Source organism: Tripterygium wilfordii, chromosome 14 (genome assembly GCF_013401445.1).
Source record: "Tripterygium wilfordii isolate XIE 37 chromosome 14, ASM1340144v1, whole genome shotgun sequence".
Lineage (NCBI taxonomy): Eukaryota > Viridiplantae > Streptophyta > Magnoliopsida > Celastrales > Celastraceae > Tripterygium > Tripterygium wilfordii.
In genome coordinates, this window is record NC_052245.1 from 13,028,349 (window position 1) to 13,056,334 (window position 27,986).

Here is a 27,986-nt window from a genome sequence, read left to right on the forward strand (position 1 = left end):
GTGCGAAGGACAGGAACTTTTTCTTGGAGTTAATGGGGCTCCTAGTCAATAATGCAAGGATGTTGGTTTACTTTGTCGGATGTAGGACCCATGCCGGCTTGGTGAGCTCACTAAATCTTCGTGTATTTCTGTCTACCTTAGTGTGAAAATGATATGTGTGCCTAATTTTCTCATCCCTAAACTTCCCTAATCTATGTGGATGTACAGCTCAACATGTCACATAGATATCCAATTAAATAACCAAATTGTCAATTAAGTAAAAGATATAATTAATTCTGTACTTTCTGTTTCTCTCTCCTCTTTTTTACTCTTGCAGTTCTTTTTTCTCTCTCCTTGGGCTTCCTTTTTACTTTTGCAGCTCTTCTCTCACATTATAGCCGCAGGTCATCACGCGATCTAGCTTTGTCGGCTGCAACGTCCGAGAGCAAATCATTGAGAATGCGTTTGAGCATAATCATGTTGCGATCTTGTTAACGGTCATGGGGCTGCTTTGGCACTTTGACTTGAATCCACATGCTTCTGAGGTTACTCGATCGGGGTGATGCAGGCCAAACCAATGGATCCATGAAATTACGGAAGTCGCCACTAGCAAAAATCAATTTCGATGTTGTTGTTCAATAGGCCACTCAAGCATAGAGAGACTCGACAATCACCATCACTGCAATCAAGCACCCTCACTTGACCAATCACGGGAAATTGAACCGATTGTGGGCCTGACTGGGTTTGTCAATTGGGCTATACGTGAAGTCTGTCCATAGAGTTCTAATAGTTTACCAAAGCAGTTTTTCCGTATATGTTTGATGATGTGTGTTGACTTAGCTGATAAAACTTACAAATACTAACAATATTTGCTATTTAAGCATTAGAATCAAACATTCATTCGCACTAAAACTAAACGCTTGACAACCATCAAACACCTTGTAACAACCAACGCAAAATTTACTTGCCAGTGGCTTATTACATTGACAGTGTAATTAATTATATTCAAAGTGTAATAAGATCCTGCCAAGCTTACTAAGTCACCAATGTCAATTTTATGCACAAGCGTCTTATAATATTGACTGAGTAACATTTATATATAAAGTGTAATAAGTCTCTCCAAACAAAATAAGCCAACACTGTCAAATTTACTCACGAGTGACTTATTACATTTGACAGTGTAATTAATTACATGGACAATATAAATAGTTACATTGTCTAATTTGATAGTGTGATAAGCTACTCTCAAATTTGTTTGCAACGTGCAAAATGGAGAAAGTGTCTTAGTACGATGTCCCAATTGAAAAAATGATATTTAGTTACGTTATTGCAACTAGACAATGTAATAAAACAATGTCATTTTGGGATGCTTTGCCCTAAGTAGAGACAATGTCTTATTATAGTGTCCCAATTGGACAGTGTAAATAATTTGATAGTGTAATAAGTCACTGTCAAGTTTTTTTGCATCGTCCAAAATGAGAAAAATGTCTTAGTACGAGGTCCCAATTGAAAATTGATATTTAGTTATGATGTTGCAACTTGACAATGTAATGAGGCAATCCCCTTTTGGGATGCTCTGTCCCAAGTGGAGATTGTGTCTCATTATGTTGTTCCAATCGGACATCGTAACTAGTTACATTGTCTCATTTAATAGTGTAACAATACACAACATAGTATGATGCAAATCAAGTCTGCAAAAGAGAAGTAATGTAGCCTGTGATGACAAAGCACTTGAGGTGGCCTGAATTCACAGGCCGTACAAACTCTCAACGAAGATTTGGAGCTTGAAATTAGGTTTTGTTGAAATTCGAAAGCACTTGTACAAGCAACAGGGATTTCGAGCACTTGTATGTGCGGTGGATTTCAAGCATGGGTGAGGGTTTGTACAAGCACCACAGATTTTCGGTATGTGCGGTGGATTTCGAGCTTCGTCAAGAAGAAGAAGATTTGGGAGGTGAGGGTTATTGAAATTCGAAATTATGTCTTTGTCGCCACTAGTTGCAAGTGAAATTAGGTTTTGTTTTTCTTTTTTTGAAATTGTCATGTCAGCTTGCAAATGTGACATGCCACATCAGTTATGTAAGTTTATGGATGTATTATTTATGGATGTGTAGTGCTTCCGACCTTCGTATATTTCTGTCTACGGTGCAGAAAAGTGTTGGTTTATACTTTAAATTCTACTTTCAAATGAGTGTTTGTTAGTGTGAGTGCTGGTTTAGATGCTACTTTCAAATAAGCGTTTGTCAATGTGGTGTTGGTGCATGTGTATGTGCGTGAGTCATATGTCATTGAAAAAAAAACTGATATTAATTGAAATGATTCAAATTAGTTAAGAAGTTAATGTTAACAAGGCCCAAAGTAGGAGGGAAAAACATTCTCATCACTAAGAGCATTTGCATTGGTCTCTGTAAACAATGATCTGTCGCTATAATACCGCAAAAGTCGTACAGATTGAAGTCAAAACATGCCTACAATGGTATCTGTCCCAACTACATATAATACCGACAATCGGTTATGGTGCAATAAGTGTAGCGATGCATTAATGAATCTGAAACAATAAAATATAATAAAATATTTTAGTACTGGTTGTGAACTTTTTGTATATCATAATTTTCTATTAAACTATTACAATATTCTATTCTATTCAATTGATAAAATAAAAACATTAAGTTAATAACTTAATATTAAAACAAAACTAACAACACAAATGTTAAATTAATAAAAATATTAAATATTAAATTAATAACATATAAATTAAAGCTAAGCATACAAAAGTTTAATCGAAGAACAAGATTACGAGAAAATAAACATATCGAACAACAATATTACTAAGCATTGCTATGAATATTCCACAAATGCTCCACAAGGTCAGCTTGAAGTTGAGTATGCATTTCTCTATCTTGGATGCGGATGTATTGGTCAATAAAGTCTCGAAATTCACGAGTTCGTAAGTGTTCTAGTACTGGCGTAGGAGGACCATCTTCGGCCTGATCATACATGTCTGCAATGTCGGGTTGAACGTGTAAATGTCGTTCATCTTCAATAATCATATTGTGCATTATTATGCACGCCAACATAATATCATGAAGTGTTGAACGTTTGAAGTATCGAGCTGGCCCACGTACTATTGCAAACCTCGCTTGAAGTACACCAAAAGCACGCTCAACATCCTTTCGGCATGATTCTTGTAACTTTTTGAAATGCCTAGCCTTATTGGTTTGTGGCATAGGGATTGTCTTCACAAAAGTAGCCCACGACGGGTAGATACCGTCTGCAAGATAGTAACCCATTGAGTAATGCCGATCATTGACATTATAGTGAACTGGTGGAGAATGTCCTTGAAGTAATTCTGCAAACACAAATGAACGATCCAACACATTGATGTCATTGTGTGAACCTGGTAATCCAAAGAATGCATGCCAAATCCAAAGGTCATGTGATGCGACAGCTTCTAATATAAGTGTCGGTTCGTGAATATGGCCAGTAAATTGTCCTTTCCAAGCAGTCGGACAATTCTTCCATTTCCAATGCATGCAGTCGATACTCCCTAACATTCCAGGGAAGCCACGACTTTCACCAATAGCTAATAATCTGGCAATATCATCGCTATTTGGGGATCTTAGATATTCGTTTCCAAAAATAGATATCAACGTTTTAACAAATATCTTCATAGACAATATTGCTGTGCTCTCCCCGATTCGCACATACTCATCCAAAAGGTCGGCGGAGACACCGTATGTAAGCATTCGAAATGCAGCCGTAATTTTATGAAGTGAAGATAACCCCAACTTTCCAGCTGCATCCATTTTTTGTTGAAAAAAGGGTTTATGAGCTTCTATGGCAGACTGAATGCGAAGGAATAGATCACGTCGCATTCAAAATCTTCTTCTGAATCGATTAGGAGGGTAAACCGGATTCTCTGCAAAATAATCATTGAAAAGTCGTTCGTGACCTTCAATAAAGCCACGATCGATATACAATCGTGGAGTACGTGATGATGAGACTCGCATCCTCTCTAACCTTTGTTGTTCCGCTTCGAATACGAGCATCTCTTCTAACTCTTCATCGGAGGAAGAGTCGAAAACAGATTCTTGAAACCATTTTTTAAAAAATGAACCCATTTGATTGTGGAAATGATGATAGCAAATACAATAGAGTTGAAATTGGAGAGCAAGAATGAAGGAAGCAATTGTTGTAAGCAACAAATTAAGGTCGCATCTTTTTATAAATTTAGAAATATAGCCGTTAGGAATCTTTACTTTTCAAATATAACCGTTAGGAATATTTACTTTTCAAATATAGCCGTTGAAAAGATTTATTTTTCAAATATAACAGTTAAAAATCTGTACTTTTGAAATATAGACGTTGAGAATATTTGTTTTTACTTTATTATAAATTAATAAATATTATTAAAAAATTTGACTAATATATTTTATTTTTAATTAATATTAATTATTTGTCTAAAAATTAGTATATAAACTAGATTATATTTCGTAAACATTTTAATCCTTACTTGAAATCATATAATACACATAAGAAATAATAAAATAAGATGAAACTAATATTTTAATACGATAGAGATTTATAATAGATATACTCATCCAGTGTTTGTTGAATAGAGAATCTGTAAACTATCAAAAAGTGATATTTTGTAGATAAAATAGAGAATCTGTTAAGAGATACCAATGTGAATGCTCTAACATCGCAATGAAAATAACAAATTTATATTAAAAAAATTACATTATACTTAAAAAAATTAAAATTATGCGGTTCAACTTTTAATGTTCGGACTAACCGGTTGAACTTTAAGATTCATCATCGGTTATGCACGGATAATTTTAATACAAGTGATATAGACCCACTCACCTTAAATAAGAAAAGCTCATGGAATTGTTTCTTTCTCGCCATTCTTTTCTCTTTTCTTTTCTTTTCTTTATTTACCTATTTCTTTTATACATCCCGAAAAACAGTTTCACAAAACGCAAAGCTCACTCTTCTCACACTTCTCCGAGCCAATGTTTGTCTCTCTGATAATTATATGCTCATTTCATGCGATGCGTTCCATCAATGCAGAAACCTAGGGCTACTGAATCTCTCCGCGAATAAATTCAGAAGGAAGGGAATGTAAAGTCATTGATCGTTCTAGCATTCGCTTACGCGATCTGTCGATTCTTGTTGATGCTCATCGCTTCCAGTGTGCCTTCTATCGACGTCGACGCCTCCGATGGTGCTTCTCTCTCCTGTTCTCTTGCTCTCTATACGTTTTATTCGGAAATGCTTTTTAGATTTTACATATCGTGTTTTGTTTGTATTTGTATGAGTGAGATCTTTTGCTGTTTGCGTTAATGGCAGTGTTGGATAGGAACCAAGCGCAGCAAAACAGCTTCATATATGTGAGTTAAGCGTCACCGTACTTGTGTTTAATCCGAGTTTGCATTTACTTGCTTGTTTAATTTTGAAGCTATGGCAAGTTTTATCCTCTTCTTCTTAATTTCTTGCTCAGTTGCTTTTTTCTTTGGTGAAATAAGTTTGATTAGAATGCGATCTTGATGCAGTGAGGCTGCAGGTTCCCTTATCCCACATCGGGTAGATGAGGGCTGGGGAAGTGCTTTATATGCGCGAGGGGAACCTTAATCTTCCAGCCAAGGTTTTCGGGCCAGCCCTGGGATGGGGTTGGGCCCTGGGCCTTGGTTACAGCCGGCCCATGGGTAATATTGGGTGCGGGCTGGGCCTTGGTTGGGAGTATACTTCAATGTGGTATCGAAGCCAGACCCATGCTGACGGTGCGGGTGCATGTGGGTCCGCGGGGTGGTGCTCCACGGGGTGGGGGCCACACGTGGGACACGTGTTCTCTGGTTGGAGGGAGGGAATTGATGCAGTGAGGCTGCAGGTTCCCTTATCCCACATCGCGTAGATGGAGGGAACCTCCACGTGTTCTCTGGTTGGAGGGAGGGAATTGATGCAGTGAGGCTGCAGGTTCCCTTATCCCACATCGCGTAGATGGAGGTTCCCATGGAGGTTCCCTTATCCCACATCGGGTAGATGGGGGCTGGGGAAGTGCTTTATATGCGCGAGGGGAACCTTAATCTTCCAGCCAAGGTTTTCGGGCCAGCCCTGGGATGGGGTTGGGCCCTGGGCCTTGGTTACAGCCGGCCCATGGGTAATATTGGGTGCGGGCTGGGCCTTGGTTGGGAGTATGCATCAGATCTCGGTACCATTAAGGTCATCTCGAGTATGTGGATCTCGTTGCTGTTCGGCTCTTATTTTCTCTGTTTCGTTTGAAGTATTAGATTATAAAGCATTTGGTACTTTGAATATCGAATCTATATAGTGTAATTATGCTTGAAATGATTTCTAATGGTAATCCTTACGTTCCTTCTTCTTAGATTTGTGTGTATGGATTCGTAGCAATAAAGAATTGATGCTTTCTCAGTCTGGTAAGCTTAAATAGTCTGATATCATTGAAGTAAAAAAGTTAAATGGCCTGGTAGTATACTGGTATCTATCTGCTAAATAGCATCGTTCACTTTGCTGCTTGTCGTCCTTTCTGATATATAAAATTTTCTGTCCCATTGGATATAAGTTGCAGGAAATTAGATGATTCAATTTTAATTAAGTGTTGTCATGAAATTCTTAACTGATTATACTTTGCATAGAGTTATTTATCAAGGATAAAATACTGTTGATCAAATGTGTTGAGTGCGAAGTCCAATATTTATTCCAAACATACTTTACTTCTGTTGCAGGTTTGAATAAGAGTATACGGTTAGGATGGATGGTATTTGCCCATCTTTGGATGTTTCTGCTGAAGTGTCTCTTCAGTGGTAGTTGATAGCTTTTTCTGGCGACATTCAAATCCTTTAATTCTACCCTACTATGCATCCATCTATACTGATATCAATATATATTTGTACGCTTTTGTTTACTAATCTTGCAAAATGAACTGTCCAGATGCATTTACATGTGTAGGTTAAGGATCCTGTTGCATGAGCAAGGAAGGCTAAGAAACCTGGGCAAAAAGTAACATTAAGAAAAGGTGTCAGATGCCACGAATTCTTCTGGAACACATCATTGAACTCCAAGAGCTTATTTGCGTTTAAGGGCTCTAGTCACGCATATCTGGTAAAAAAACCCTTTTATCATTGAATGTCTCTTTATTTTCTTCTTTGCTCCAAGATTCAGCACTTTTTCATTTGTTACAAGCAAGCCTTTATGAAGATTTTTAAGTTTTAAATAAATCTAAGGACTATCAAATTTTCAAGGGACTTGGGTTTTGGCAGGATTGGTCTGCTTTTTACATATTTGTAGTTCGTTTCAAGGATTGTAAAGTTCCTTAATCAATTTTCCGTTTGTTAGAATCTCTTCACGTGATACTGAAAAGACAATAATGGATGCATCTTTAGGAGAAAGTATGACAAGATGTAAGAAGATTACTTGGCTTCTTTACGAGGGTGAACAGTGACTAAAGCCTGAATTACCATAGGTGCTGTTACATTTTAGTTTGTCCTTTAAAATCATACAGCATGGTTATATAGTTGCATTGTGATTTCAACATAGGAGTTAGCGAATTGTGATACCATCTTTGCTTTATGGTCTAGGCTGTTCCTCATTTAATTGTCTTATGAGTAACCATGTAAGCAATACACTTTACTGATTCTTTATCCCTACTTCTCTGTTTGAATCTAAGGTTGACATTGTCAATGGATCGTTCATCTTGAGATATGAGGGCCATTTCTATGGCCAAAATCAGTTTTGATACTCTTGGTTTGTTAAAGTTTTGAGTATTTTTGTGGTGGAATACTCACTATCAGTAATTATTTGCCGCAATTGCCATATATGTTGGGTTTATAGCTCATTCATGCCTCTTCTTGATGTTTACAGTTCTTCTGGAAGATCAATGCTACACAAGAAATGTAAAGTAGTTCCATCCCCTTGGTGTTACTGTTGCCATTGTTTCATGGAACTATCCCTTCCACGCTATTTTAATCCAATGCCGGCAGCAGTCTTTTCAGGCTATAGTGTTGTGATTAAGGTATTTAATGTTTTGATTGTCTATTTTTGCTTTTCTTTGGATGCCTATCATTTTGTAACTTTGTTACAAATCCAGGGAACTGCATCCATGTTTGTCTGTAGCTTATTGTATCTGACATCTAGTCTACTGAATATACATATCAGCCATCAACACTAGTGCCTGTTTATCAGAAATCCATGTTTCCTATTAGCTGTTAAAATGTGCTTCATTACCATGTTAAAGACCAAGGACTTAAATATATTGCTTTTAAGTGAAGGTTTTCAAGCATGCAAGTTGGTCTGGCTATTTCTACTTTCGAATAATCCAAGTAGCTCTTGCTGCCGTTGGAGCTCCTGAAAATGCGGTCGACATAATTACAGGGTGCGTTTTTCTGTTGAAGTATTTTATCCCTGCAAAAATACTTTTATTTACTTAGCTCTGTTTTTGTTTTTTTTTTAAAACGTTTTCTGAGGCCAGAAAGGCGGCAGTGACCTTGTAAATAAGTTTAACACAAAGGCGGGAAAAAGAATCTGCTGATAAGATCATATTTGTTGGATCACCTGGCGTGGGTAAGATGGTAGGGGGCTGTTGAAATAAAATTTTCCCTTCGGGGTTTGGTGGGTGGGCTTTCCTTAATCATTTGTGTGTGTGTGTGTGTGTTTTTTTTGGGGGGAGGAGGGGGGGGGGGGGTGTTAATCTAGTTCACAAATATGAGTGTCATTTACATATTCTTCGATCTTGACTTCATCTCAGTTGCTTTCCTCTCTTTAGTCTGCAGGTAAGTTCAGGAGAGCGGCATCAACGGCTTTTGTACGCTCTCCTCCTTCTGCCCTTCTCAGGACTAGATAATAACGTGTTTCTTTAGAAGCATGAGCATAGTATAGGACTTTTACTCGGAAAGTTTGGATGACATCTTTTATGAGCAATTGCTTGAATCCACAAGATAAATGCTGAAACCCACTACAAGATAAATTTTTGATGATAGATTAACTATTAAATTATCGAATGCGAATTAAGTATATAAGACCCAAATTACAGGGCAAAGTATTCCAAAACAACCCTGATATATAAGGTTCAGTTTTTGCATTATAGATAAGACGTGATAGCCTATATGGAGAAGGTTAGCACAGGAAATGCTCAAGGATGAGTATTATATATTTATGCCCTCTCTGTGTGCTTGCTCATCTTAGGAACGTTAGCAATTATGGTATCTATCTAAGCGTCCAAACAACATTTGTAAATGCAATGCTTGCCGAGCCAGATTTGTCCACTCTTGGGACTGAAATATCTCATCACAGGTTAGTGAGCATCCTCACATTTTCTGAGCTCTATTTTTTGCTTTGCGGTTCTGGTTGTAGTTGCATATTTGGGTAATCTGTGTGAGTATCGGAATCACAACATGCTCATATTATAATTTTAGGAATTCTTGGAAGAGGTAAAATTGAGAATCTGAAAAGTCTGCATTGATTATTTTTTTATATGGAGTCCCTTTTATGAAGCGTAGATCCAATTCGGCGGTGGTTTGTCATGGCCTTTTCTTTTTAAAAACAAACTTGTTTTTGCTTATTTTTAACTAGCTTATACATTTTACTATTTTAGCGACAATTTCCTGATTGGCTTCTTAAAATCTATTAGTCCTTTCAAAAGCAAATAGTTTTTGCTCATTTTCTGTGCATGAGAATTTTTGTAATTTTATATTCCCAACCCAAGCATTATGTTGGGCTGAGCCCAAAGTTTGTATTGGGTGGTAAAAGTTCACCAGGGCCTTGATGGACATTCATTTCCCGAATTGAGGAAGATGGCTAGTTCTTCCCACTCTGAAGGGGGGACCAATTAAAATGCTCGAAGTTAACGATTCCAATCAGGCTGGGCCCAAAGTCCTGTATTGGGCTGGGCCCAAATTCCAGCATTGGGCTGGGCCCAAAGTCCTGCATTGGGCTGGGCCCAAAGTCCTGTATTGGGCTGGGCCCAAAGTCCTGTATTGGGCTGGAGTCCCATATTGGGCTGGGCCCGAAGTCCTGTCCTGTATTGGGCTGGGCCCAATGACTTTCTTGTATTGGGCTGGGCCCCAAGTCCTGTCCTGGGCTGGGCCCAAAGTCTTGTCTTGTATAGGGCTGGACCCAATGTCTTGTCTTGTATTGGGCTGGGCCCATAGTCTCGCATTGGGCTGGGCCCAAAGTCCAGTCCTATATTGGGCTGGGCCCATGTCCTGTCCTGTATTGGGCTAGGCCCAAAGCCTTGTCTTGAGTTGGGCCCAAAGACTTGTCATGTATTGGGCTGGGCCCAAAGTCCAGTCCTGTTGGGCTGGGCCCAAAGACTTGTCATAAATTGGGCTGGCCCAAAGTTTTGTCTTGCATTGGGCTGGGCCCAAAAAATTAGTCAAACCTAAACATTTATTGGCTCAAATATTCAAACGGCTTATCCAACATTAATCCAAGCTTTGGTTGGGTATCCAAGTTTCGTGTTGGGCTGGGCCCAGGTCATTGGGCGAGCAGTCCAGAGACTGACGGTAATTTAAATCGGGCCTTTATGTCCATTGGGAGACCTACACATTCAAGCCTATCCAAAATGTGGGCTGGACGGAGTGGTGTCTCCTTGGATTCTTATCGACCCTAAATCTGTTGAATAACCTTTATCCATTCTAAGGAGACGCTTCTTCTTTTATCCCTAATCCATGACTACAGGTTCCTGTCTTACAAGGTTCAGTACAAGCGACCTTAGATATGTCATAATGATTTTTTTTATCCTTCATTATTCACAACTTAGCCCACAACACAATTGATCTCCCACATATCTGCACTATCATGAGTGGATGAATAACCTTCTCCTCTTGCAATCTACTAAGACAACCAGGACACTTACATTTTCTAGTCAAGAAGGGTGCACAATTTGTTCTTCATGCAAGAGAAGTTTTTAAATAAAATGATCCTTTTTACTCTTTCGATAAACATGAAAAGGTCATAAATAACAAGAAACAACATTTTCAAAACATAAGAACTTATAATTGCATCTATTTTTCAGGAACAAAATGATTGGGGATTCTGAACTAAGCAAACTCAGAATTCTTTATTTAATTAAGTACATCTATACTAATGCACAGATATTGGATAGTCATATACTGTAAAAGTTTGATATTTGACCAATTTTTTTTCCATTATTTAAACAACTACTTTTTCAAGAAAGTCAAGATCTTGTTATGGCTCGAACTCAAAACTCCCATAACGTCTCCTAATCTAAGAGTACCATTTTTGTTATCGCAAAGGGCATGAGAAAGTCTTGAATTAACATGACAATGATCAATTTGATCGATGCGAACATGACCCATCAAAAAACCTTCATTCAATTCTCAAATAAAAAATGAAAGAAGAGAAAGAAATCCTACTTTCATCCGACATCTTAATTGAATTATATAATATGATCAATAAATTCAGTTTAATTCTATATCTATATGTATCAAAATTTTATGAACAACCTAGCTCAGATCTATTGACGCATTTGCCCAAATGAGTGACAAAAAATCAGTAGACGTGATATAATAATTTCGTCAAATTAGTTCTTCACTGGGGTTAGAAGGGTTTTTAAGCCTGCCTCCGACAGATGACAAAGAAGTTACTTGACACGAAAGTGGAAAAAAAAAAGGAAAGAAAAAAAAAGCGCACGTGTTATTCCTGTTTTGAAAGAAAAGGCTGGCGTTCAGCCATATGTAAATTTTATAAGACTCAGTCTACAGTCTACACTATCAGATTCAGAGGTCAAATGGTTTTTCTTTTAAAAAAAACTATTAATTTCAGGCCAAAGCAGAAAGTCACCTACGGAATCCAGATGGTTGCGCATCACATCCAAACAAGAAGAAACCTCATTTCTAGGTAATTAATGTAATAACCAAGTTCATAAGAATTTACACACACAAAAAAAAGGCTAAGTTCACAAGTATTTTGAATGCATAGAGCTCACCTGGCTGGTTAGATCAGAAAGGCATGATAACTTATGAAGACAAGATGAGTTTAGCACTGCTGGTAAACTACTAAGGTTGGTGAGAGACGCTCCAACATCTTTCTCAAACCATGACAGTCCAAGGATGCCAAATAAAATAAAACAACTAGATGACAAGATAGTTACATGTATTCCTTTCAAAGTTGACATTAAATCATTAATGAACAAATAGACAAATTCTTGAAAATACTAAAAATGCATAATATGATAGCAGAATGTCAAAAAAAATTAAAATCGAGAAAGTTATTGCGGACCCTAACGTAACATTATTATACATTAAGAAATTGAGCAATATGTTGGACATACTTACCTTTTTTGTTAACATGACAGACCCAGATAAACAGTGTGACCAAGGCCTAATCTCCCAAGTGACCTGAGAAGCATTTTTACAGATAACAAGTGAGATAAATTGTTCTGTTGAGGGAAACAGTTAAATATATTTAATCGAATGCCAATACCAAGATTTGGAGAAATGTAGGCTTTCCCAGATTGCTCCCGTTGTTTCCTTGATTAGTAATGAGAAAATAGCTTTTGTGGTCTTTTCTTGAAAATCTCAGTGACAACTCCATAGAGGCTGAAGCTGGTCATCTTGTCACGAAGATCAATTATATATAGCTGCAATACTTTGGCCAAGTGAGAAAAGTTACTAAGAATCTATCTAGTCATTCTCAAAAATTTGAACAAGTGAGGTTGGGGACAATTAGAAAATAAGAAGTTGGAAATGGACAACAGCATAAGCAGCTAAAGCTAACAAGAACGACTTCAACAACCCCTGGACGTAATACCCACAAAAATTTTCAGCAAAATAAATTTGACAAAAATGGTAAATTGATTTTCAAGGCTAACACTATATTGTGAAAAAAATCTGTGAGGCATATCCATATCCAAATAACTACTTCCGCCAGTCATAATGATTTACATGTAACACAACATATATATAACTTATGAATAAAAAATAGAGCTCGGCAATCTTGTACTTCCAAAGTTGAATTTCATCATCTAAGGTTGTCAGTCGAAATAGAATATTAAATGCCAATGCTACAAGCTATGGTATGTAGAAGACGGCTCATTGTATAGAGAACTAAGTTAGAGGTTCACAGCAGTTTCAAGCGTACGGGTATCTAGAAAAGATATGAGCACACGTAGGACAAAAAAACAACTAGAAAAGATTGTCAACAGAAATATAATCTTGAATGCTAACACTACAAGCTATTGTATCTAGAAGAGGGCTAACATGACCCCCAGTAAGGTTTCAAGGGTCTCAGATGATTGGTTCTAAGAAAGGGGCATCCAGATATGTCTACATGAAGGTGAATAAAGGTTCATATAACATGTAACTTTTACAGTGGATTTCAGTATCCAGAAAGAAAAAAAGGGATAATATAAGTCAAGTAAGATATTGAAAATGGTAATTACAAATGAAAATACTAAAAGAGGCCAGTCTCTGGATCTGCTTCTTACCAAGGCATCAGGGAAAAAGCAGTTTTCATCAATATGATCTCAATTTGGAAATAGCAATAGCCAAATGTAACGACACAAAAGCACTCTCTGCAGTAGTGTTGCACTCGCTTCAACAGCACTCTCTGCAGAAGTTGAAATACATGGCCTATCAAGTGCAAGCATACTTCCTACACTGATACAAATGCCAATTTTACACGTTTTATTTGAATCGCGTCTTTCAAATTGTTTCCAATTAACAAACTAAAACAAATTGAACCAAACAAAAACTATGATACGAATCCTGTCTGTTTATTTAATCATCAATTTTCTCAGGAACTACGCAGGAACAAAAATTACCTGAGCGAGATCGGAAAGCAGAATCGCGGAGGTGACACCGCTCGAATAGGCAATACAAGACTTAAGGATCCGAGACACGATCCAACTCCAACCAGTTCAAAAATTACCTAAGGGAGATCGGAAAGCAGAAACGCGGACATGACACCGCTCGAATAAGCAATACAAGACAAGGATCACACGTTCCAACTCCAACCAGGCCAAAATTACCTAATCGAGATCGGAAAGCAGAATCGCGGAGTTGACACCGCTCGAATAAGCAATACAAGACTTAAGGATCCGAGACACGATCCAACTCCAACCAGGCCCTATCATAAGATCCTCCTTCTCCTTCTACTTCGTATTGAGAAAACGCAACGGATCTTGCGTACTCAACGAAAGCCAGAACTGGACCTTCTTCTGATTGTTCTTCCATTCGTGGTGGATCATCTATTTCAATGTGCGAGTCTCCATCCGAGTCATTGGAGCAGATTCGTTTGGCGAAGTGACTCATTAGTTCTTCCGCTTGACGTCTCTGAAAATCTGCAATGGCGGGTTCTCCATATTTGGGAACTTGGTAGGGAAATTGTGACTTTTGGGATAGGCGAATGGAGTTTAGGCGCGATTTTAAAGATAAAACTTCAGAATTTTAGGGCTACCCTATTGGGCAACCTGTTTAAGGTTGGGCTTTAATCATATCAGAAAACAGATCTAGGCCCGGATCTAATACCACGGCCTTTTCCTTTTTCGCATCAAAAAGCCGCGTATAAATTAAAGATTATAAAACTATTTGATTAAATAATCTGAAGGAAAAAATAAAAATTATTTTTATAATCATGTTAAAATATGTATAAATAATGTGGAATGCACAACTCAAATACCAACGATTTTCCTGTCTGTGAGACAATCAGATAAGCACAACCCAGTCAAACAAAGAATTTCAAATATGCTATTATCACAAAGAATTTCACCCCTCCAAATAACAAGAGAGAAAACCCAAATGATAGTCTCTGAGATGGTCAAGCAATCTTGGAAAATACAGTCTAGAACATCATAATGATCAGTACAAGCACAAGGAACGAAATAAATATTACATTTTCTGGACTCTAGATCTAACTTCCACTTTACATATCAACACGATAATAAACACACGGAAAAATCTGCCCTCCCCTATGTAGCATAATGCGTAGAAGGACCAAAATTTACAACCTCCATGGAAAAACACATGTATGAAAAAAAAATAGGGTCACAAACCGTTAAGCTATTCCAGAACCACTTTGCTGGGTAGAAAAACTTTAGAAAAGCTCAGAAATTACCCTTAAAGCTCGCGTTTCAGTGTTACGTCAATGATTCCCATAGGAGACTTGGGTTGATAGTGTTCATCTGTATCAACTTCCTCAATTTCCTGATAAAACATTGTATGCAAAAGATTCATATTATAAATTGTAGTCTTCGACAAAAGAAGCAAGAAATACAAACTATTACCTGCACCACATCCTCTCCCTTGATGACCCTTCCAAACACTAAAAGCTTATCATTCAAATCAGGTATCGGTGCTGTTGTAATGTATAGCTCAAATAATTTTCTGTCGCTAGTTTTTGAAGTTCCAAGCATAAATGCCTCGTGCTTTGGGCTGATAAATCACAATTAAAAATTCATCAGCACAGGTGCATAATATACAAGTAAAAGGTATTGAAACCAAATTTCAAGCCAGAAAACCTTGTAGCAAGCTGATCATGAAGCTTCCCTTTTGATGTCCACTCTTCAGCAGCACCAAGCCCTTCAGAATTTCCTCCATGAATCACAAAATTCTTGATCACATGATTAAAAGGCATCCCCTTAAAATACCCTTTTTGACTGCAAAAACCAGTTAATTCAAAAAACTTCATGATGTCCGGGTCAAAGATCATATAAAAATACAAATAGAGATATTCAGGGGGAAAAGAAATGGCAAAAGTAAAGTTATGCTCCAGAATCGTAACAATGATGTATCATCAGATCCCAGTAACATTAAGTGTGACAAATTCATCAGAAAACCTGATATATAACATAAGACAGAAATCTATTACCTAAGTTTCCCTTTCACATAATTGATTTTATTATATCATAGAACTGAAGCACAGGTACACTGACTGTTCAAAGAAAAGAAATTATGGTTCTGCAAGAAATTCATCTAGACAAATAAGTTAGAAACCAATTTAACAATATATATAGCATACATCATATTAGTTTAACATTTTAAAATTTCTCGAGAATTCAACAGCAGAAAGCTTAGGCCCGTTGAGGGCCTATCCTTCCATCCTTCTCCCTTCTCATTCACGAAATATAGCTGTATTTTCAGGCTTCATCACCCACACCAGGGCAAACACAATTGGAATTGCAACTGCGAGGAGCGGATCCAAGCAGTTTATATATACAAAAGACATTTCTCTCTCGCAGAGACAGAGGTTAGTTCATGATTGCTGAGTTGATTTTCAGTATCTCATTTGCATTTATGAAAAATTAGCAGTAAAAATTTTGTCAGTTCGAGCAGCAAAATTGATTTAGCCCCGCAAATCATGTCTACTTATCATAACCAACTGAGGTAACTAGCAAATAAAATACTTCTGCATGTTTACCACAAATCAATGAACTTGTCAACAATCTGGGGAGAGCCATCCTTGAAAAGTTCCACCACTACTTGACCTTTTGATGTATCCAGAATCTACAAGGAAGCAAGGGCCCTTAATAAGTTTAGATAACAGTACAGAGAGCCTAACTGTCGTGTACATGAGCAACTATGACACTAATTTAGACATAAAACTCTAAAGATGAAAGGTAACAAAGGTACTGAGCAGTGAATAAAAAATATATCCATCCCAACTGAAGATTTTGCATCACATGGAATTATCATAAGTGCCAACGCAAAGAACATATATGCATTAAAGGATACTGCAAGCAAAAGAGTGGATCCCTGAAAGATGGCCATCTTAAAATTTCTTGCTTATTAATTAAGTACATCTTTCACTAAGTAGTTGGGAAGACATAAGAACAAGAGGTCTTTCTCCTTTGCCCTTCATTCTTCGAGAATCATAAAGATCCTTTTGAGTTTGAATGTGTTCATTACACCAATATAAGTTGATATCATTTCTTGGTATGGTACTTGCAGATTAATCAGTCCATTCTTTTAACAAAAACATCACCACCACTAAAACTGATATAGCTAGCATTGTAAAATATTCAAAACATATAACATAGAAGGAAACTTGTGTAACTGATTCATTGAATAGCTTACAACAAAACCAGGAATGTCGTACTTCTTTGAATCTATGAAAGCATTAGTGTCCTGCATGACAAAATTGAAGGCAGTTAGAACTTATAGGCTGAGAAGAACGAGCATAGAGTATCACTAAATTGGGAGGAGAGAGTAGCTCTTTAAGATTATTTTAGAAAGGAATTCCAAATTATACCTCAAAAACAGATTGTGTGGTCCCTATTTGGTCCCTTGACCTGTAACGCGTAAAATATGTTCAATGAATCCTGAGCAAGGATGATACGTCGCAAAACCAACATGTAACAACAAAAAATGAAAAACAAACCTTCTCGACCAATGCCTGTAAGTTGTAAAAAGCAATATGATTAACGCAACAATGGAAGTGCAAAGAACTATTGTTGTTGCACTAATACGACTTGGCCCCTTCTTCTTCTTACTTTGAATTAGTAGAGCCTGAGGCTTTATCCTTGCCATGAAGTGCAACCTTCACTATCTTAAAGGAAGCACTCTTACAACAGTTAAAGCCTGCAAATCATGGGATGATTCAAAAGTAAGCAAAAGAGCCAAGTGAATCTGCACCCTAAATGCTACCAAAAGAGCATTTTCATATGCTTGTTTTAAAGGACACAAACTTATAGTTTAAATTTTAAGCACTTAAATTATGAAAGACATGGAATTTCTTTTCCCAAAATCAAACCGTAAATAACATATAAAACAACTACCCAAAATTTCTTATTCCTGAGCAAATCAGCATAAAAGAAATTGAATGACCATCTCTAAACATGCTAAAGGAGACATGCTAAATTCCAAATTCATAATATTTCATTTACTTCATGGCCAGTTTGCCTAGATTTTTTTTTCCTAATTTGAGCCAAATAAAAAATAAGGTAACTACCCAAAATCTTTCTCAACTCCAAACAAACAAGTATAAACGAAAATCAATGATATTTCTTCACATGCTAAAGGATAACAAAGTAAAACTCCAAGACACTATCCAGAATCTTCCCTAACCAAGCCTTCTCTAGATCCGAAACTCCACAAATTATTACAACTTAAATATTTATGACAAGACCAGTTACTTCAGAGTTTACAGAGATCTCCAATATATAGTGAAAAAGAAAAACATATCCGGAACGATTGAAATCAACAAAGGAGTCTACTATGTACATAAAAAACCTTAACAATTCAGTTGTGTCCAAGCTTATGGACTGAATTCAATTAAGATAATGGAAGTATGGAACGTAAGATTTATTCATCGAAAACATACCTTCTTAAACAGATCAGATTCGTCGTTACCGCAGAATGATAGTTTGGTGAAAGATGTTTAATAAGAGATTAAACGAGAATGCTTTTACATTTCCATCCGTTTTCATGACCACATCGGGGTTGAAGAAGACGGTGGGTTCGATTTGAAAATTGTTGAACTTATCCCTTCAACTGCCTAGCCTAGTATTCCTCTAGCCTCTAGCCTCTAGGAGCCCATGGGTGAATGGTGATGGGACCGTGCGTGATTGCGTGTGCGGTTAACTGCTCATGTCATATGGCCCAACTCTGGACTTGGGCTCGACAGGCTGATAATGGTCAAGTGGTTATGGGCCTCGAGGATGGGCTAGTCATGTCGTCCTTCTTGCCCTCCCTTGAGTTGTAGCCCACACAACTGGGCTCGGGGGTTGAATCTAGGTACTGATGCCCATATAAATTCCTAGTGCATTTTGTTCATTACAATTACATAGTAGAAATTTAAATAAAGTAGTGGTTTTTTTAATATGAGAATATTAGAGCTTTAAACTGCAAACCAGTGTAAAATAGGAACAGGAAATAGGAGCATTGATTTCATCCCTTTCTCTTCTTTTCCTTTTTGATAATCGAGAATAAGGTATGATTCTAAGCCCAAACTTAGGGGATGAGACCTAGCACAAACAACTCAAAAATAGTTGTGTCAATCCAAACTCGGGGGCTGAAACCATCGCCAAAATCATTTTTTTTCTCACTTTCTTAACATACACAGTGGCAGCAACTGAGTGAACATCCCAAGGCATAATGTTGCATCAAATTGAGATTCTATTTTCTGGTGTTGAAGGACAAGAAAAAAATTATAAGTTGGAAGACCAATTTGCAACCCTTAAATTTCTGCCTGGCCAACCTTTTCTTTCACATGGTTTCTAGTTGAATCTTGTACTCTTGTTTGTCACATTCAAGTATTTTGCAGTGGGTACCAGAGAATAATTTCAGAAAAAAATAACAGAACTGAATTATAACATCCACATGATATGACTTAATAATCGATTGTAGCCTGTCGCTATAAACTCTTGACAATACACTAAATGTTCGGATAGCTGTGTGGGAATTGGTTCAACAACACATGATATATTTTCACTGAGCGAAAGGTATTGCATTCGAGCTAATTTTGATGCTGAAGATATCCGAGAGCAAGAACCCGAGCGAACTGCGTTAGAAAGTCCCACATCGGAAAAGATGTGGGACAATTGTTTCTTTATAACACAAACTCACTCCTAACATAAGCATTTTCCCTAATTTTGTGAGTTGAGCTTTGTCTCACTTGTTAGTTAGGGAAAAACATAGTCTAGTTAGGGAAAAACATAGCTGTGCGGGTTCGATGTATCCACGAGAACTGAACAACCCAAAGAGGACAATATAGTTGATATGAATGGGGTTGTGGATGTACGACAAACTGAGTAGCCACTCGAGCGAAAGTCGCAACTAGTGTTATGTTAAATAGAAAAACTGGATCTAATTTTTTGTATTGCAGCATGTGCGCGAGGGAGTTTGACACTGTAAAACCTTGAGAGAGACTTTGTTTACTCATTGTAGTCTTATCCAATATAGTGAATATGGATCTCTACTGCCCATGGACGTAAGCTTTTTTTTTTGATAAAGAAAAAGAATACAAGCCCATGGACGTAAGCTGTTGCTAAATCACGTAATTTTACTGTTTATTGATTGGTTCTTTTATCTTTATTTGGTTTGGATGTTGTTATTGGTTTAGTCCGTGGTTGTGCTCTTTATCTGTGTGGTTTTAGCACAAGAAGCTATGACTACCATGGCGTGCGATTTTTCTCTTAACATATGCATCAAAATGTCGAGTAAAAGTTATGCATTATGCAGAACACAACGCAAATAAGACGTCAGGGCATTGCAACCCTGATTGAGTTTCAGTGGATATTTAAATTTACTAAAAACAATGAGAAGTTTTAATTACTAAAATGGATTTATAAATAAGATAATTAAGATGGGAATACAGTATGATTTGTACCTCAAAAGATCCGAAAGCTGCAGAAATTAATATGGAAGGGTAGAATCTGCAGATGTTTCTGAAAAAAAGACTCAGTAAATCACATGGAAGGTTTTGTTCGATATGCAGATGGTCAATGCTTACTGCTCTCCACTATTCAAAGGAAGACTGCAAAAAGCTGTTGCCAGCTTTCACACTTTCGACATAAACTGCCATAAAACTTGGTCGAATGCGTACTGCTCATTGGTCTGTTAAATTTTGTACAAGGAAAGGAAGATTCATTGTCGTCACAGAATGATGGGTGTAATCAAACTGAGTTAATTTGAATCATTGAATTAATCTCTTGGTCTTCGCTTGGCAACCTTGTAGACAGAATTTTCAAGTTTAGTTTGAACTTGCAATCGATTTCTTGTTTAAGCACTCAAGCTTTCCCAATAAATTAAATTTAACCAAAATTATAGAGCTTGCGATCTACCACAAAAAATCCCTAGTGAAATTTTGAGATGATTGGTTGCAATTGACAAACACTTTTTTTTGGGTAACCTATTATGTACCACATCCAAAAACAAGTGAGTTTCTTATATAAGATCAAGTCCTCTCTCATTACACCAACAAGTTCTTTTTTTAACTCAAGTGAGTTGGGCTTTAACCCATTAGGTTCGGCCGTTAGCAGCTGGGATAAGGAGAAACAAAACCGTGCGGACCCGATGTATCCTCTGGAACCGGAACCATTTGGTTTACGCACATAAATTTCTCACCTGACGCCAAATTTAAGTTTCACTTGACGCCAAACTACGTAAGTTGAGCTAAGATCTAATGCCTGGTCACAAGGTATTGCTCCCAACGAGAATCGAATGCAGGACCTTCCGAATCTATACGATTCTCCCAACGAGAATCATAAGTTGGGCTAAATCCAATGCGTGGTTACAAGGGTATTGCTCCCAATGAGAATCGAATGCAAGACCTTTCGAATCCATACGATTTCGCCCCAAACCATTAGGCTATCAAGGGTGTGGATTTTCAACATAACCAAAAGAGCATCGTACAAGTTTGCCCTCTAGATCAATGTGGGCCTAAACTTGAGTCATTAGGTTCACGCACTGAAAATCACAACACAAGGTGATAACCAATAGGCTATTGGTTCTCTTGGGTGATAACCAATAGACTATCACCCAAGTGACGAGCACAGCACAATGATCAGGGTGGCCTACAACTTTTGCAAAACCTCATAAAAGCCACGAAAAAGAAGATAAATGCAAAGACGACAAAAATTTCTTTAGCATAAAAGGCAGATGCACTTGTAGCATCTAGCTATGCCCTTTTGGTAGCAAATTCACATATATAGACTTGTTTTACACAAAAGAATGGTTGACAACATTCAGAACAAGGTTATAATAAGGGAATATAATGAAGACAGAGATATTCAAGTGGTGGGGAAACTAGAGAGGAACTGTGACATATTAGCTTCTAACTTTAACAAAGAGCTCTCCATATTCACAAACATTGTCGGTAATCCCTTGTGTAGAATCAGGTTCTACCCTTCTCATGTAGTGTTGGTAAGTAAATTAACAAATCTGACGCTGTAAATTTCTTTTTCCTTCTCCCTTTAATTTTTCTCTTTTAAATTGTCACATTAAGACAATATATGCACTAATGTTCTTGAACGTCGGTTCTACAGGTTGCTGAAGTAGAGGAAATTGGAGAGCTTGTTGGTGTGGTAAGAGGATGCATTAAGTGTGTGGGAACTAAACAAAGAGAAAATTATGTTAATTTGGGCTGCATATTAGGCCTTCGCGTCTCTCCTAGATACAGGTAAATTATGTCTAAAGCTCTGTCTCTCTTAAAATATAATATAAAGGTAAAAAAGTCCATTGAATATCACCAACAGTATTTCATAGTACTTTAGAGACATCTGTTCCAAGTGTCGTAACCGGGATCACAACGCAGAGACATACTCGGGAGAGCCGAACCGGTTAGGACACCAAGCTTCATGGTAATGTGTTTTTCATTTCCACCTTGTTTCGTATGATGTTTGCAGGAGGATGGGGATTGGCTTAAGACTGGTCAAGTCAATTGAGGAATGGTTGATAAAGAAAGGAGCAAATTACACTTTCACAGCCACAGAGAAAAGCAATGTAGCATCTACCAATCTCTTCACCATCAAATGCAATTACACGAGTTTTGGTTCTTTGGTCATTTTTGTTCAACCAGTTGGGGTAAACATGAAAGGTCTCCCTCAAACTATGAAGCTAAAGAAGCTTAAAGTAGAGCAGGCGATTCACTTGTACAAGGATAAATTTAAAGCTAAAGACATATATCCAGCAGACATTGATGAGATTTTGAAAGATGAGTTGAGTTTAGGCACGTGGGTTTCTTACTTCAAAGAAGAAGAAGAAGAAAAATGGATCAATGAAGATAATATAATCACTGAAACACCAGGATCTTGGGCTATGTTTAGCATTTGGAACTCTTGTGAAGCATACAAGCTTCAGTACCTAAGAAAGCCTCACCCATTCAAGTTTCTTCTAAGCCAGGCAAGAGAGATCATTTTTTCTTGCCTTAAATTGCCAATGTGCGATTCACTGGAAGAGCCATTTGGGTTTCTTTTTCTCTATGGAATTTTTGGAGAGGGAGAGAGGTTGCAGGAGCTCATGGAATGTATGTGGAATTTTGCGTCGGGATTGGCTAAAACTGTGAAAGATTGCAAGGTGATTATCACTGAGCTAGGGCTCTCTGATCCTCTCATGGAGCATTTTCCCCAAGAATCCTTCATTTCCTGCATCAATGATCTCTGGTACTTGAAGAAAGTGATTGAACAAGATGCAGTGAATGATGATGATGACCAACTTGGGTTGCTGGGGCAAGCGGGTGATGTGTTTGTTGATCCAAGGGACTTCTAGGGTTCTTAACATGGAATGCTTGTATGAGTGCATGTGCTTTATAGGTAAGCTTTTGAATTCTAAGTTGCCATCCTCTTCTCAAGTTACTTGCTTAAGCCTATGATCTGCAAAAGAAAGCCAAAAAATACAGAAATAATTAAATCTCTCATCTTTTCATCTTCTTTTTTGCCTTTTGAGGTGAAAAGTGAAAGACATTCCGTAGATTTCTTTTGCAGACAAGAAAATCTGCAAAAGAAAGTATAAGACTCACTTCTGTCATAGATGTGTTAATGGAAAATTAGGACATCGACAAGCTATGAAGGTCTCATAGTCTAAACATGGAATCTAAACAACCACTACACCTAATTATTAACCCTAGAATCCCCTGAATCACAAAATGAATCCAATCCAATCAATTTGACGATCCCACGCGGAAGACTGGGAATGATTTGCCAATACCTTGAGCTTTCCTGCTTTATGTTGTAAAAATTTCAGGATAATCTACATCTTCTTCTCTATCTTCAAACTCATGCACAATGGTTGTATAGACAGAAACAAACTACATATATACATTCAAAAAATTTTGACATCTTACATTGGCTTTCATTTTACATCTGTGCGTATAGGTTTCCTACGGAGTTTACGTACCAACGTGGTTTTCCGGCCCTAAAAGATTCGTCCACAGTTTTCCAGTTTCAACAATCCCATCCATCGACAATGCATCTATTAGCCTACCAAGCTGAACTCCTTACATGCTGGCTTGAGGAAGTATTGTTGAAGTCCTCTCCGAAATCTCAAGTCTTTTGGGAGATTTAACTTTCTTTGACACAAACTTCCTCGATGATCCTATTGGAATATCCAGCTTGAATGGATCTAATGATAACTTTTCTTTTATAAAAGCATCCAAATTGAATCCACTTCCAGGTTCTACCTTGCTTCTATCGCCTTTGGCAGAGGGTGGTGAATGCTCCTCAATCCTATTTCCACTAGCTTCCGAAATTGTTTGAAGTTGTTCAGGTGTCTTATTGTATGGGTTTTGATCCAAGTTCATGAGTCTCTTTATGCGGTCAAGTGCTGGGTCGATGACATCTAGTAATCCAGTAACCCATGAAGCATCATCCACAACTTCAGTACGCTGTGGCATACAACAGAGAAAATGTAAGCATGGTCCTCTAGAAGTTCAAACTTCTCATAGGAGTTAAAATCCTGATAAGGAAAACCTCAACACCTGTTCGGAATTTAGATTCTCCCATCCACATGCCAATATGTCAAGCACCAGAAACAAGCAAGGATGTTTAAAATGCACAACTTAAGAGATTGGAGGTAAAGAGATATCAGGCGAGTGTGTTATTGGCTTATTGCAGACAGATTTTCTACTAGTAAAAATCCCTCACCTGCTGGAAGTAGAGGTCGCGAATCTCTTCTGCACGAACAGGATTTCCTTGGTCCTCCTCCAATGATGCCCAGGTCATCCATGTTATATAACTTTGAGAATTTACATTCAGTGAGGACCTAAATAATCGTCGAGCTGCAGATAGGTTACCAACTCTTTGCTCAAGAACCCCCCAAGCCTGCCATAGATAGAAAATGGCATTAAGCAATACTATTAAGCCCTGAAAAATCACGTGGCTAATTGATCCTATATCTAATATGAATAACTAGGTACAATCATTACCTGTAGGCATCGAGCAGCACTTTCACTAGTTGAGTCAATGGACAGTGCTTTTTGATATAATTCCCTTGCTTTGGCTAAGTTGCCTTCTTTCCATTCCACCCAACCCCAAGCCTAAACAGCCAGAAGTTATATCAGCTGATAAATATTACAGTCAATTCAAAAGTTGTGCATCAAAAGAAAAGGTCAAACTTCAAAAATTAAGAGGTGATTCTTAGGCGGGAGAAAGAGTGTTTACTTCTGATGAGCGAAAATAGAAGAAGAATGTAAAAAGGCCTCAGATTTGAAAACTTTTGGCCCATGAAGTAGAACATAACATCCCCTATACTACTGTATATCTGTAAAAAAGTAACTAAAACTGTGCCCCCATGCCCAACATATATCAATAAACTCTTTGTTTTTTTGATAAAATCAATGAACTTTTCGCAATTAAAGAGAATCAACGAAAGAATTTAGTCTCACAATTGGCTTGCACAATATAATATGGAGAAAATAAAAACAGGAAAGCAAATCAACTTTCATGAACAGATCTTTGTACTCTCGGAAGAAATTACTTACCATCCATACTGGTTGGTGCTTAGGATCTAATTCAGATGCTCGCTTGAATAACACTCTAGCAAGATTTGCAGTTGAGTGTTTATATTCCAATAATGCAAGAGACTGTAGGAGAACTGGGTCTTTTGGATTAAGTGTGTGGCCTATCTTCAAAAGTTTTCTTCCCATCTCAATGTTACCAATATTAGCTTCAAAAACCCCCCAGACATGCCACGCAAATCTATTCTTTGGACTTGCCTGGATTGCTTTCTGAAAATTAAAACGCAAGATCAACTCAATACAAAACCATGAAGGTGAAAGTCATTCTTGGCCTCAATTTTGCAGCAGGGAAATGATACCAATGTTGAAATATGATGGTATACAGAGAAAAATTACCTCAAAGAGTTGCCTTGCAATTTGGTTATTCTCTAGTTGTGCCTCCAGCTGTGCCCATGCCTGTGGAAGAAGAATCCAACAGAAGCAATAAATCACTAAAGCTACAATTACTATATGGAGAATTTTCTTTCTATCAAGACACCAAAAACTTACAAGCCAACTGGCACAGCTTTTTCGATTGTACTTGGTGGCCCGCTTGAACAAGTGCCGAGCCTGCTCATACCGGTTTGCTTTAGCTTCCAGCAAAGCAAGTGTTTGGTAGATGTACTCATTTCCGCTGCAATATTTAAGGCCCTTGGTAAGAAGTTGCCTTGCCTTCTTGACGTTTCCCTGTTTCAGCTCTAGAACTGCCCAGCCATGCCAGGCAGCAATGTGTTTTTTATCCGCAACTGTAGCAGCATCAAATAAGTCTCTTGCTCTTCTTACATTTCCCATCTTACTTTCTAGAACAGCCCAACACTGCTCCAAGAGAAAATGTTAATAGTCAATCCTCAAATACGATAGATAAAAGTAACATATGAATGCAGTTCATTATATCAATCATAATGAATCCAAACCCCAACATATTCATTTTCACAATATTCAATAACTTCTGCATACTCCAACAATACTGTTAGAATATTTATATAAAAGAAGATCTATGCCTCAAACCAACAAGTTAACTTATTGGGTTGAATGGCAAAGCAACTAATCTTAACATGGTATAAGAGCGAGAGTTCTCGGGTTCGAACCTTAGCCTCCGCAACTTAAAATCCCCAACTATTATTGCCCCAAGTGTGGGCATTTGTGTGTTTGTTTGTTGTCCTAGTGTTGGGCCTTGTTTGTTGTGCACCTGTTGGACCATCAGGGTTGCCCAGCCCACACATGAGGGGGAGTGTTGAAACGCCCCAAACCAACAAGGCAACCCAACTTATTGGGTTGAATGACAAAGTAACTAATCTTAACAAATACCAAGAGTGCTTGTCGTATTTAACACCCAAGTCCTTATTGCACAAAACACAAAATTTTTATTGTCCTCCATAGTTAAAGAGTACCACAAACCATCCAAGTCACTTGCAAAATGAGTATAAAAGGAAAGAGTAAATAAATACAAGCATGTCTGGGGTGAACAATTGGATTAAGAAAACACCAAGACAGAACAACAAGTGGGAAAATCTGTAGGGTGAACAATTGTCCTTCTTTCCCTCATTATTATTCCTTTTGGAAAATGTGTGACACTGTGAAGAAATTGCACACCACTAATTGTTTTAGAATTGAACTAGAACCACCAGCGGATCGGATCACTTGTGGAGAATATTAATTGAAGTATAATCACATGACAACACACAGAACAAGCAAATTAACCTGCCAAATGTAGGAATTCTCGCCTTGGGTTGCTTGGCAACCTTTTTCATACACGGCTCTAGCCTCTGCTGTTCTTGATTGCTTGCTCAATATCTTCCCTAACGCCACATATGGCCTCCCATCTTCAGGCCAATAGTATATACACTTCAACACCAAAATAAAAACAATATTAATAACATTACGAGTAAATAATCCGATTTGAATCAATATTCATGAGAATCATGACGTAAACCAAATATATGTAAACAGTACGATGCGTATACGTGTAAGTGCATGTACATACCTTCTCGAGTATATTCTCTGCTTCTTGGTACATATGATTCCTCGCCAAGACCTTGGCTCTATACAATGCCAAGTCCAGATTAATTACAAGTGGTTTTTCACGAGGAGGACCTGATTCGACTTTCTCCGGTTCAAAAATGGGAATCTTCTTGGCAAAGTCGGTGAGACCTTGCAAGGCATCCTTCGTCTCCGCTTTGTCGTCATCCTCGCCCAAGGATTCTTCACCGGATACCTCCATAAGTGGGCGGCGAACGACAAGAGCATCTCGCTTCGAAACGGTGTCGTTTTTTATGGCTTCGTTATCTAGTGATTCGAGGACAGAAGAGGATGATTGACTTGGAAGGCAGGCAGGGAGGGAGAGGAAGAGGGTTTTGAAGGGTAAATTGAGAGGGAATTTGGAAGGACAGTTAGGGTTTTGAGAGGGAGAGAAGACTGTAGTGAAGCTTGGTTTCTGTGCAGGAGAAGGAGAAGTGAAGAAGTGCATTGTCTGTTGGTGTGTTAATTTTCAACGGATCAGAACTGTCTGGTTTGCATGGAAAGGAAATCCTGGGCGGGCTCTCAGCTCTGCACTCTGCAAGAGGAAACGGAGATACCGAAATGACTCGTTTGCCCTTTTT

General features: G+C 37.8%; 4 protein-coding genes and 1 long non-coding RNA gene across 13 annotated transcripts; 2 read left to right on the forward strand and 3 right to left on the reverse strand.

Moving 5' to 3' along the window:
• Positions 1-2,806: 2,806 nt before the first annotated feature.
• Positions 2,807-3,727, reverse strand: LOC120014046. The gene has a single exon (XM_038865965.1). The coding sequence runs from the start codon at positions 3,723-3,725 to the stop codon at positions 2,808-2,810; it is 918 nt and encodes a 305-aa protein (XP_038721893.1). The 5' UTR covers positions 3,726-3,727; the 3' UTR covers position 2,807.
• A 1,157-nt stretch (positions 3,728-4,884) lies between these two features.
• On the forward strand, positions 4,885-8,996 carry LOC120014730. 3 transcript variants are annotated; one of them, XR_005471617.1, is made up of 6 exons: positions 4,885-5,206; positions 5,332-5,372; positions 6,949-7,101; positions 7,861-8,011; positions 8,268-8,371; positions 8,769-8,996. It is a non-coding gene; the product is annotated as an uncharacterized LOC120014730 (long non-coding RNA). The 3 variants fall into 3 exon arrangements; XR_005471618.1 differs by lacking the exon at positions 8,769-8,996 and adding an exon at positions 8,468-8,603; XR_005471616.1 differs by having other exon boundaries at positions 4,886-5,206; positions 8,762-8,996.
• Positions 8,997-11,828: 2,832 nt separating this feature from the next.
• Positions 11,829-18,489, reverse strand: LOC120015413 (peptidyl-prolyl cis-trans isomerase CYP21-4-like). Of its 7 annotated transcripts, none has more exons than XR_005471752.1 (11): positions 18,277-18,489; positions 17,335-17,534; positions 17,206-17,245; positions 17,031-17,081; positions 16,375-16,460; positions 15,476-15,613; positions 15,242-15,389; positions 15,073-15,161; positions 13,781-14,299; positions 12,442-12,598; positions 11,829-12,356 (listed from the first exon to the last, which is right to left on the reverse strand). XR_005471752.1 is itself a non-coding variant. In XM_038867836.1 (8 exons), exons 2-8 carry the CDS (start codon positions 17,481-17,483, stop codon positions 15,075-15,077), a joined length of 699 nt encoding a protein of 232 aa, XP_038723764.1. In that variant the 5' UTR covers positions 17,484-17,534; positions 18,277-18,486; the 3' UTR covers positions 14,684-15,074. The 7 variants fall into 7 exon arrangements, 1 of the variants encoding a protein (XP_038723764.1); XR_005471751.1 differs by having other exon boundaries at positions 12,442-12,606; XR_005471750.1 differs by lacking the exon at positions 13,781-14,299 and having other exon boundaries at positions 12,442-12,606.
• Positions 18,490-21,626: 3,137 nt separating this feature from the next.
• LOC120014072 (probable N-acetyltransferase HLS1) lies at positions 21,627-23,248 on the forward strand. Its single transcript, XM_038866002.1, has 3 exons — positions 21,627-21,818; positions 21,941-22,074; positions 22,301-23,248. Exons 1-3 carry the CDS (start codon positions 21,627-21,629, stop codon positions 23,160-23,162), a joined length of 1,188 nt encoding a protein of 395 aa, XP_038721930.1. The 3' UTR covers positions 23,163-23,248.
• Positions 23,249-23,686: 438 nt separating this feature from the next.
• Positions 23,687-27,968, reverse strand: LOC120014482 (protein high chlorophyll fluorescent 107). Its single transcript, XM_038866446.1, has 8 exons — positions 27,371-27,968; positions 27,088-27,231; positions 25,897-26,202; positions 25,744-25,803; positions 25,372-25,617; positions 24,817-24,927; positions 24,536-24,712; positions 23,687-24,276 (listed from the first exon to the last, which is right to left on the reverse strand). Exons 1-8 carry the CDS (start codon positions 27,851-27,853, stop codon positions 23,890-23,892), a joined length of 1,914 nt encoding a protein of 637 aa, XP_038722374.1. The 5' UTR covers positions 27,854-27,968; the 3' UTR covers positions 23,687-23,889.
• Positions 27,969-27,986: the final 18 nt, after the last annotated feature.